The sequence below is a fragment of the Rhamphochromis longiceps genome, linkage group LG20, assembly GCF_057381845.1.
Source record: "Rhamphochromis longiceps isolate RC_006_pf linkage group LG20, R_longiceps_female_GT1.1, whole genome shotgun sequence".
Taxonomy (NCBI): Eukaryota; Metazoa; Chordata; class Actinopteri; order Cichliformes; family Cichlidae; genus Rhamphochromis; species Rhamphochromis longiceps.
The window spans coordinates 39,150,595-39,162,340 of NC_140576.1; the positions used below are offsets into that span (position 1 = coordinate 39,150,595).

Below are 11,746 nucleotides of genomic sequence, written 5' to 3' on the forward strand. Positions count from 1 at the left end.
TTTTTCAGCGTCACACTGAGACAGGATATTTCTAATTTTAGAGATGTTGCGCAAATGGAAGAACGCAGTCTTACATATTTGTTTAATATGTGCGTTGAAGGACATGTCCTGGTCAAAAATGACTCCAAGGTTCCTCACAGTGTTACTGGAGGCCAAGGTAATGCCATCCAGAGTAAGAATCTGGTTAGATACCATATTTCTAAGATTTTCACGGTCGAGTACAATAACCTCAGTTTGATCTGAATTAAGAAGCAGAAAGTTAGCGGCCATCCAGGTCTTTATGTCTTTAAGACACTCCTACAGTTTAACTAATTGGTGTGTGTTATCTGGCTTCATGGACAGATAGAGCTGGGTGTCATCTGCATAGCAGTGTAAATGTATGCTATGTCTTCTAATGATGCTGCCTAAGGGAAGCATGTATAATGTAAACAGAATTGGTCCTAGCACTGAACCCTGTGGAACTCCATAATTAACCTCAGTGTGTGAAGAGGACTCTCCATTTACATGCACAAACTGGAGTCTATTAGATAGATATGATACAAACCACTGCAGTGCAGTACCTGTAATACCTACAGCATGTTCTAATCGCTCTAATAGGATATTATGGTCAACAGTATCGAACGCTGCACTGAGGTCTAGCAGGACAAGCACAGAGATGAGTCCACTGTCAGAGGCCATAAGAAGATCATTTGTAACCTTCACTAAAGCTGTTTCTGTGCTGTGATGAGCTCTGAAACCTGACTGAAACTCTTCAAATGAACCTCTGCAGATGATCTGTTAGCTGTTTGACAACTACTCTTTCAAGGATGTTTGATATGAAAGGAAGGTTGGAGATTGGCCTATAATTAGCTAAGACTGCTGGGTCTAGAGATGCTTTTTGAGTAAAGGTTTAACTACAGCCAGCTTGAAGGCCTGTAGTACATAGCTGATTATTAGAGATAGGCTGATCATATTTAAGATCGAAGAATTAATTAATGGCAGGACTTCTTTGAGCAGTTTTGTAGGAATGGGGTCTAAAAGACACGTTGATGGTTTGGAGGAAGTAATTATTGAAGTTAACTCAGAAAGATCAATTGGAGAAAAAGAGTCTAGCTTAACATCAATGGTACTAAGAGTAGCTGTAGATAATATTACATCTGTGGGATGATTATTGGTAATTTTTTCCTCTAATGATTACAATTTTATTTGTGAAGAAGTTCATGAAGTTTCTATGCCATATGTTAAAACAAGATCTAGAGTGTGATTAAAGTGGTGGGTGGGTTCTTTTACATATTTAGCATCTACATGGATGTTAAAATCACCCACAATAATTATTTTATCTGAGCTCAGAACTAAATCAGATAAAAAGTCTGAGAAATCAGACAGAAACTCTGTGTAAGGCCCAGGTGGACAATAGATGATAACAAGTAAGACTGGTTTCTGACTTTCACAGCTGGGGTGGACAATGTTAAGCATCAGGCTTTCAAATGAATTACAGTTTTTTCTGATTGCTTAAGCACATTTTTTGTAACTATTGGCTAATTTTGCAAAACTCTTCACACAAATAAGAAAACCTGTCACCCAATCATCAAAACATTGTAGTTCTCTTGCAAAAGCAAACACAGCTAGATTAACTCTTCACACCTTCGTAAAAATGGTGTTTCCGTATCAAACAGTACACACAAGCCATCATCTACTAAGCACACAATGCGCCAACTGCACACTGATGGTATGAATACAAAACACATCTGGCTTTTGCTTTCTCTGTGCACAAGGTAGGCTATGTCAGTTTGAGCTCATACTTCTGTCATAGATCCATAAGCATAGAGGGATCCAAACTTCAAGTACTGGTGTTTATTCAAACACATCAAAACAAACACAAGTGTTTATTTCCAAGTATAGGATTATTTGCAATCGCCATAATGACTATATGGGTTACTTGGTCTGCAGTGAACATGCTTCCTCTGCCCCAGCATCTGGTCATCTAGCAATTCTGTAAAGTAACGATTTCAGTATTTTCACATCAATGGTATTGGTGTGTTTCTCATTGGCATATGGCAGTGCTACAAATCTTTGTGCGAAGTGACTGTACTAACCGATTCTCATTTCAAGATGTCCTTATGATGCTTGCTACAGTGTAGCGGCTCGAGTTAGGCTGGACCCGTTGGCCAGCTTCCCTCAGGGTCATTCCACGGTTGATTACATGGTCCACTACTGTAGCTCTGATGTCATCAGCAATTCTATTTCTTACTCTTCCTACCCTTCCTCTCCCCCCTCCTCATCTTCCTCTCCCCCCTCCTCGTCTTCCTCTTGCTCCTCCTTGTCCTTGTCGTCCTCTTCATCCTACTTCTTCACCTCCACGTCCTCTTCTTTGGCCTCCTCTACTTCTCACTCTTTCTGCTCCCTCCATTGTACTCCGCACACACAGCTTACCTGTATTATAGTGCTTGGGCTGATTGCAAAGTGAACTAATTATCTAAAAAAGTTTTCACATGTGAAAGTGTGCCAGACAGTTGGCAAATTAGTGTTAATGATAGCCATACATGTGTATACTTTTGCTAGGAGTGTGTTGGAAATTTGGTAATTGAGTGTTGTGCAGTGAATTGTGCCTGCAGTTTTGCAAAGTGTGTGTTACAAAATTGCAAACTGAGTGCAAAGCAGTTTTTGTGCTTTTAGTTTTGCAAACTCAGTGAGTGGTTTTGCTATAAGTCTGAATAGTTTTAGAGATTGTGCTACAGGAATCACAGTTAGGGTTTAAGCATTCAGAAAAAAATGTAAAAGTCTGTCTGGGTCTTTGGTTGATTAATAGGCTGGTGTGAAAAATTGCTGCCACACCTCTCCCTCGGCCTGTGCTTCGAGGTTTCTGGTAGTTAGAATGACTCGGGGGTGTTGATTCATTTAAACTAACATAATCATCCTGCTGCAACCAGGTTTCTGTAAGGCAGAGTAAATCGATTTGTTGATCAATTATTAAGTCATGTACTAACAGAGACTTGGAGGAGAGAGACCTAATATTTAATAATCCACATTTCACTGTTTTACTCTTTGGTTCAGATGTGGATACTTTATTGTTCTTTCTTTGTAATTGTTTATGTTTAAGTTGTTTGTTGCTGGTTTTTAGTTTGTTTTTTGTCTGTTTGGGAGCTGACACAGTCTCTATGGAGATGGGTTTTTTTTTGGGGGGGGGGGGGGTAGCAGGAGGAGAGAAGCTGCAGAGAGGCGTGTAAGACTGCAACTCTGCTTCCTGGTCCCAACTCTGGATAGTCATATTTTGGGAGGTTTAATGAATTTGTCCATATTTCTAGAAATGAGAGCTGCTCCATCCAAAGTGGGATGGATGCCGTCTCTCCTAACAAGACCAGGTTTCCTCCAGAAGGTTTGCCAATTATCTATGAAGCCCACATTGTTTCTGGGACACCACTCAGACAGCCAGCAATTTAAGGAGAACATGCGGCTAAACATGTCACTCCTGATCTGATTGGGGAGGGGACCAGAGAAAACTACAGAGTCCGACATTGTTTTGGCAAAGTTGCACACCGATTCAATATTGATTTTAGTGACCTCCGATTGGCGTAACCGGGTGTCATTACTGCCAACGTGAATTATGATTTTACTGTATTTACGTTTACCCTTAGCCAGCAGTTTTAAATTTCCCTCAATGTCGTCTCTGGTTGCCGGTGTCTCTAGCTTCACATGTCTGAGAACAGAATCACCAATTACCAGAGTTTGACCCCCGGCGTGTGTGTCGCCGAGTGGGGAAAAACGGTTAGACACATGAACGGGTTGGTGGTGTACCTGGGGCTTCTGTTTAGGACTATGCTTCCTCCTCACCGTGACCCAGCCGCCCTCTTTCCCCAGCTGCTTGGGATCTGCCGGGGAACAGCTAGCGGGGCCTACGCTATCTTCGGCTGCACCAGCTACAGGGGCCTGGCTAGCTACGGGTGAATGAAGGGTGCGAAGCTGAGTCTCCAATTCAGTAATCCTGGCCTCCAGAGCTGCAAATATGCTACATTTGTTACAGATTTCATTACTGCTAAAGGAGGCTGAGGAGTAACCAAACATCTGACACAATGAGCAGGAAAGTGAAGGGGGGACAGGTGAAGTAGCCATGGTGCTAACGAGTCGGCTGCGAGCTAAGCTAAGCTATTGATCTTCACTGCCCTATGCATAGCCAAGAAAACAGTCCTCATGAACTGGAAAAATAAAAATAATCTTAATTCTAACCAATATAGAAATTATCTATTAGATTACATTAGTCTTGACACAGCCTCTGCCACCACATTAGATCAATTGCTCTGGGCCCCTTTTATCAGCTCCATCACCTAGTGGGGGTGGGGGGTCATAGTTTGGTCCCGCCTTCACTGTTGTGATTGGTGAGGGGGTAGGGACAGGCTTAGGGCGTCGGGGGGTTCCCCGGAGGCATCTTCCTTGGGGAGCTCAACCCGGGGTAGCGGTCACGTCCGGTTGGGGGCTCTGTTGGCTCTCAGGTGACTGTTTCCTCGCGGCTGCGTGCAGCGGGGCTAGGGGAGGGTCTGTGCTGACGGACGTGGGTTACTGACCTGGCAACCTGGCTGCCCCTGGGTGGGTCCGGGATGGGCGTGAGGTTCTGGGGGCGCTCCGTCTCTGGGCTGGGGCCCGGGCCGGGCCTCGGGGGCTTGGGTCCTGGTTGGTGTGTTGCCGGGGTTGTGGGCGGGTGGGTGCATGGGGGCCCGGCCCTGGAGCAGGGTGCCGCCGGTGCGTCGAGCCGCCTGGGGGGCTCTTCAACTGGTGGGGGGGATGGTCACATCTTGCAGGAGCTTTCTTCTCTTCAGGAACTCTCTGCAGGAGGGGGAGATACAGGAGAGGTGGAGGAAGATCTCAGCCTGGGCGTTTACCGTCTTATGTAGTCTGGAAGATGTGTGGATGGTGGGGTGGGTGCAGTTTTCTCTGTGGTGGGGTTGGGTGGACTGTCCAGGGCTCTGTGGAGCCGGGGGGCGCTACTGCACTGGGCCCCGGTCTGATGGGCCTGGGCCCCCCTTCCCTGGCGGGTCGCGGAGGGTGGGAGTGCCTACTGGGGTCAGCGGGGGAGCTGGCCCCAGGGAGGGGTTACCTGCCCCTCCCTTCCTTCCCTCCCCATCTCCAGCTGCCTCCCTCTTCCCGCTCCTCCACAACCACCCACACATGCAGGGCCTTGGAGTGGGGGTATGTCACCAGGGTGCAGAGGAGGCTACCCCCACCCCCCCCCCCCCCCCCCCCCGTCCCCTTCTGGCTGCCTCTGCCTCAATTTTATCCCACAACTTAGACATTCACATTATTCACACTCTCATTACACATACATATAGGATCTTGGGGGTGGGCACAATCACGGAGTCCAAATCACCATCAGGGTGTATACCTCACCCCTGACGTCGTTGCCCACCTCTCAATTTTAAATACACTTAGTCATTGAGGGCTAGCAGGAGGGACTATGCGCTTACCTGCTGCTCCTTGGCAGGTAGCTCCATGCCCTCCTGGGTTTTAGTTGCACCTTAGAACACATATGCATCAACACTACAATGAGCGGGTGGAGGGAGGTTTGGAGTCTTCTCCCACCCCCATTCTCTGCGGCCTGCTGGAGCGGGAGGGCTAGTAGGAGGAGTTGGCCGTCCGACTGCGGTCTGGGGTGTGGGGCCTCCCTGCTGCTGCGGAGTCGGGGTGGTCTGCCTCTCCCCACCGCAGGGAAAAGGGTAACACCACCTGGGTCTGGGTGCAATTCCCCCCTCCAGGGGCAAGGGTACCTAGACCCGGTTTGTAGAGTACGCTTGGGGAGTGTGATTGTGTGTACAGCGTCTCTTTATGTCTGTCTCCACGTTGGTTGAGTGTGGAGTGAGTGCATATGAGAGCATGAGGGTGGGAATGGATGTTTGTGTCTGTGTGTGCCTGTATGTCTGTGTCTATATGTCAGGTTGGGTATCAGACGCCACCTCTCTGGGGACACCTCAGGCCCTCCAAGGTTTGGAGGCCTATCTCCACCCACCACCACTTCCCCTGCCGGTGGCAGACTCCCTCAGGTGTCGGTGTGTTGGTGGTTCTTTGTGTCTGGGGGTGGGCGTCCGGGTACACACCGGCTCACTCCTTGGCGGCCGCTTGTCGGGGCCTGGGGCCTGGGGCTCGCTCGGGCCCCTTTGGAGGTGGGGTGCCCCCGGCCTCTCGGCCTGGGGCTCGGTCACTCAGGCACAGCTGGGGGCCGGCGGAGCTCACGGGCGCGTCACTGCAACTCCCCCTGACTTCTGCTCCGCGGCTGCTGGGCGAGCCCTCATCTGGGACTCTCCTCAGCTCTTACTGGAACAGTGGCGCGGCTGCCCCTCTGTTGGTCTTCCATGGTCTCTTGTGTTCTGGGGGCCTCTGGATGTCTGGAGTTTTGATCTCCTCCATACCCGCTTCACACCCTGGAGGACAGGGCTGTGGCCCCCCCACACTCCCTAGCAGATCATTACATGGAGAAACCTTTGGAATGCAAGCATGCTGATCCACACAGGTATGCACACATGGGTATTCACAGACGCGGACTAAAGCTTTCTTGGCTGCTGCCTCAAAGCACACTGTGCGCTGTCTATCTTGCGTGCTGCACAATATCGTTTATTATTTAGTAAATATTGATATCTATGACTAGCTAGTTTATTGTGATGGTGCTTTGTTTTCTCTATTATTATGTTGCTCTTTGTTGTTTGCTGTCTCCTCTGTTTGTTTTTTTTGTTTGTTTGTTTTTTTTTCTCCATACAGGTGACCCAGGAGTTCTTTTTTTTTTTTCTCTCTCTTCCCCCCCCTTCTCACCGTCTCTTCTCCCCTTTGGTTTTCTTTCTTTCTCTCCCCCTCTTTCTCTCATTCATTCCCCCTGTCCTATTTATTAAAAAAAAAAAAAAAAAAAAAAAAAAATGACAAAGGATGAACTGAAGCTCTGCCATCACGTAATGTCGCATACTGCTGTTTCTGATGTCATTTTAAAAAAAAAAAAAAAAAAAAAAGAAACAGTAAAGACACAGTGAGTGAATACTTTGGCTATAAATTAGGGAGTGAGTGCACAGAGAGTGTGCTTCGGATGAAGCATGTGAAGATTATACTATGAAAGAAGAAGGTATCTAAGTTTTTAATTAAATTGCTAAGCAGGTAAGCTACTCAAAAACATCACTGTGTTTGAGCAGTAACAGGAAGTGATACTCTACCGCAGAGAGCGCGAACACCAATTGTTAATATCGGCGCAATATGGTGCAAATGGAAAAGAATGTGTCACTGTTTGTTTACAGGTGCAAGCTCGCTGTCATTACTGTAAACAAAGGTTATTGGGAAGGGAGATTTTAAGCTCAAGTTTCGTCCTGTGACCTGAGCAGGAAGCAGCGTCATTTCTCTGAGTCGTCACATCCTGACTGAGCCCAAGATCATCAGCTGAAGCAGCTTTAAACTCAAACGGTTAACTGTCTCTTCCCAGCTTTTTCAAGTGGTCTCAGTCACTATAGTACCTGTGCAGGTAGGCCAAACCGAGTGCGTTCTAATAGACCAATATGCTTAGGAAGGTATCGAACTGAGACATGTGACAGGAAGTATCTGGTGTTCCAGTTATCCAAATACTAAGGAAAGGAGCTTCAGTACTTCCTTTAGCATAGGGTACATGCTAATATTACTGTGTTATTGTGCCACATGCGTTTATGCATTCATGGCTTCTGTGGGTGGGGCTAACTTGTACTGACTGAGTGTGAGCTCTGAGTGTCAGGACAAGGCCAAAGACTGAGCATCCAAGTGCAGATCATGCTTTCCTTCTGATAATAAACAGTCCGGGTAGCAACTATCACAAACACAACAGCCATGACTTTTTTCTCTTAGATTTTGTTCAATTTGCAGTAAATTGTGTGTCACAGAGTTTTTAATTCACAGTTGGGCGACTGAGTGAAATATTATCCTCCTGAAAGTGAAACTCTTGGAAATACGTTTGCGAGTGTTTACGAGTGTCTTCATGCGGCTGCAGACGTTGAATGTTCCTTCTTCTGTAAAACTCCAGCCTTTGTAATGAAGGATAGTTTTGTTGTGAAGCACAAATTAATGTAATAATAATAATAATAATAATGGATTGCATTTATAACTTATGTCTAAAAATGTATCATTTCATACATCTGTTAAAACACTCGACTCCAGATACATGACGCGCAGCTGGAAACACTTCCCGCAAGACGAGCTTCCCGAGATTCACAGAATTTACAGAAAATGTTACATTTATGTGATTTATATCGTTATCGGGATGATAGAATTCTTATATCGGGATATGACATTTTTGGTCATATCGCACAGCCCTAACAGTTACCGTTTAAAAAAGGTGGTATTCAAATTACAGTTACTTTGTTTAAATAAAGGGATTACACAGCGGTTTCATATATTAGGCTGTCCCCTCTCTGTTTTTGGTATTTACACGCTGGTGGAAACCCAAGGAAAACACACATTAAGAGGCTCAAATGTCTGTGTCTCAATCTCGCGTCTCATAATGACATGAAGAAATATTTTTAAAAATGTTTAATATGAAGGCAATAGGCAGAGTGTTACATGTAGGGCTGCCACGATTACGTCGACTATCAAAATCGTCGACGACTAATTTAATAGTCGACGCGTCATTTGAAGCTTTGCAAGATCCCAAAAGACGCAGGAATAAGTAGCAGGATTTAAGAGTGTAATAACGGACTGAAACAGAAGATGCCAGCACTGCATGTACAAGGATGCCAGCTGCCGTTAAACCCCGAAGAAGAAGACTGTGTCCCAGAATTCATAGCGCAGCCCAGCTCAGTTGTCAACAATGGCGGCAGCTAGTTAGTTTTAATATTACTCTTATTATTCTTTCTGGGTCACAAAATAAACTTTTAACATATTTTCAGGCGAGAATGTAGCTGTGGAAACCTCAAATATCTGCTCAGTTTATCAAGACACCACATATTTTCAAAAGCGCTCCGACGTTTTATTTGTTTCTGAGTAAATCGGTTTGGCTGAGATTAAAGTTATAGTTTTTACACAGCTGAATAAACGTCAAGCAGACAACTGATCATCAGAAGTGTGAGATGCTCAAGAATTTACTCCGGTGAGTTTATTAAACTCCACCGAAACAATCTGCAAATTTCATTTAAATTTAATAAACTATCATCTTGTCTTTATTTTTAGTTAGCACATACCTGAAACACTGAAAGCTGTAAGCTAATGATAGTTATATAAGAGCAGCTGCTGCTGGTGCAATAAGCTGTACGTTTTACGTTCAATGGATGCATGATCTGATTAGTCAACTATCAAAATAATCGTTTGTGGCAGCCCTAGTTACAGGCATTGCCCTAAAGCATGCAGCCTGATGGGCAGTGTAGTCCGTGCTGCAGGGAGAATGGACTGCCATACCCGTTATGTGTCTGTGAGCGAGGAGGGAAAAAAAGGAAACGTACGAGCTGTCACGGAGCAGAAACGGGAGCTGGAAGCATGTAAATATAATAATAACCACTGCAGCCAAGAAAATGGTAAAATGGTAAATGGCCTGTATTTATATAGCGCCTTACTAGTCCCTAAGGACCCCAAAGCGCTTTACATATCCAGTCATCCACCCATTCACACACACATTCACACACTGGTGATGGCAAGCTACATTGTAACCACAGCCACCCTGGGGCGCACTGACAGAGGCGAGGCTGCCGGACACTGGCGCCACCGGGCCCTCTGACCACCACCAGTAGGCAACAGGTGAAGTGTCTTGCCCAAGGACACAGAAGAGAGTCTGATGAGCCCAGCTGTAAGTAAGCTGTTAAGACTCAACTGTACGCTGTGTTCGTGTTTTCCTCTGAAACAATAAGCTCCGTTGGAGCAGCCTTTCAACGCCTCTCTCTGTCTCTCGCTAGCAAAGTTGACCCAGACAACAAAGTAAAGCTATTTTTCGGCTAGGAGCCCGACACGAACCTGACGTATTAGCCAGAGGTCCCTTTACTACGGTTCGGAGCCGCGGACCTGTTTTATATACGCGCCAAATAGTTTTCTACACGAGATCGCTGCAAAAAGTGTAGCCTTACCTAATGTCCACCTACTATTACTCATTTATATTAAGATTTTTACATCTAGTTGGTATTGGTATGGCGAGTAACCTTCAGTAATAAATCACCCAGCAATACATTCATGTAGTTGGAAAAAGCATGATAATATATTAAGTAATCCAAAGTATTCAGAATAGTTACTCTCATTGAGTCGCATAACGGAATACGTTACAAAATACATTTTGGGGCATGTAATCTGTAATGGAATACATTTTAAAAGTAACCTTCCCAACACTGATCACCCTGAGTATGTATCTGTACAGTACACAGGTCCGATTCCGGCCGAGCGAGGGGCGGAGCTCACCATGGGCGGAGGTCGCAGCGAGACCTCTGCACTGACCGGGACGGGAGGGGGGCGGGGCACGGCCACTACCCAAAATTCCCAGCGGCCCAACGCCTGCTGCTTCTGCTGGTGCTGCTGCTGCAGCTGTTCATGGTGAGACACACCTGCCTTACCTGGTCAGTGCTGCCCTTAACCTCATCGTGTGTGGCTGTGCTGTTTGTGCGAGTTTGTGTGTGTGCGCGTTTCCTGTCTGAAGGCTGTTTTATCATGTCAGTCTCACTGTCAGGAATGAAGAGGAGAGGCAGAGGTGGAGGAGGAGGAAGAAGATACCGGACACAAAGATGGAAACCATTCCAAACTGTGAAGCTTGGTGAGTCACTGCAGTCGATCGTTCTCTGCTCGACCTCAAAAACATGAAAAACACAACTTTTTCCGCACTGCAGAAAAATGCCACCAGGGGGCAGTATGACCTCAGCTGAGCTCAGCGAGCCGTGAAACATGTTGATGGGAGTAGTACGCAGTTTGGGAATAAGCTGAGCCTGAGTGTGAGTTTTATTTACCTGCAAAGGAAACGTGTTCAAACACAGATGTGGTCTGACTGTGCCTACATCAGTTTATCCTGCATTAACGGCTCTAGGATCTTTACAGACTCTCAGTGTTTAGCCTCACAACTGCAATTAAGTCAGAAATATCCAAATATTCGTACGTTCAATTTTATATCAGCTAACTGCAGACCAGGAACATACACAAATGAACAGATGAAGATGAACAAAGCTTTCCCCGCTTCTTCCTCAGCACCAAACCATCGTTAGAAGAGATCCGGCTGTGGTCTCAGTCCTTCGACAAGCTGATGAGGAATCCGGCAGGTCGAAATGTTTTCCGGGAGTTCCTGCGGACAGAGTACAGCGAGGAGAACATGTTGTTTTGGCTCGCCTGCGAGGACCTCAAACAGGAGATGAACAAGAGCGCCATTGAGGAGAAAGCTCGTTCCATCTATGAAGACTACATTTCTATTCTGTCACCAAAAGAGGTATGACTGTTTTTCAGCTGGGGTTATACCAGTGCTCACTGTTTAGAGGACCAGTGTGTGAACTATACAACAGGTGCACAGAGCTGTAAGATGTAAGGTGTGTCTAAGCCAGAGCTGTGAGCGCTCTGTTACAAAAACACTGGATACAGGTTCTGACACCAGGATTTACTTCCTGTTTACGCATTCTCATTGCTATCCTCGAAGAAACCAACTCCAGACTTTTTTGGAAAAAAGATTCTTCATTTAATCCCAAACGCTACAGAAAGAGTGCGTATTTCTCCCACATTAGCTTCTAAAATCCAGGTGTTTACAGGTGCACCTTACAGCCGTACGTCTTGGATTTTCAGCACTGGCACTCTCAGTGTTCGGGTTTTCTTTCTTTAAGGAGGTAAAGAA

General features: G+C 46.0%; 1 protein-coding gene across 7 annotated transcripts in view; it reads left to right on the forward strand.

Annotated features, from left to right (window-relative positions):
* The window catches only part of rgs19 (regulator of G protein signaling 19), a 53,942-nt gene that overhangs the window by 33,838 nt on the left and 8,358 nt on the right, over nucleotides 1-11,746 (forward strand). For 4 of the 7 annotated variants that reach the window (XM_085393605.1, XM_085393609.1, XM_085393610.1 and 1 more), the window contains 3 exons: nucleotides 10,301-10,473; nucleotides 10,595-10,690; nucleotides 11,116-11,350. In XM_085393605.1, the coding sequence (XP_085249731.1) occupies nucleotides 10,301-10,473; nucleotides 10,595-10,690; nucleotides 11,116-11,350 (504 nt within the window). Of the gene's footprint in view, nucleotides 1-10,300; nucleotides 10,497-10,594; nucleotides 10,691-11,115; nucleotides 11,351-11,746 lie in introns of all 7 variants that reach the window. The other 3 variants (XM_085393607.1, XM_085393606.1, XM_085393608.1) reach the window with 2 other exon arrangements.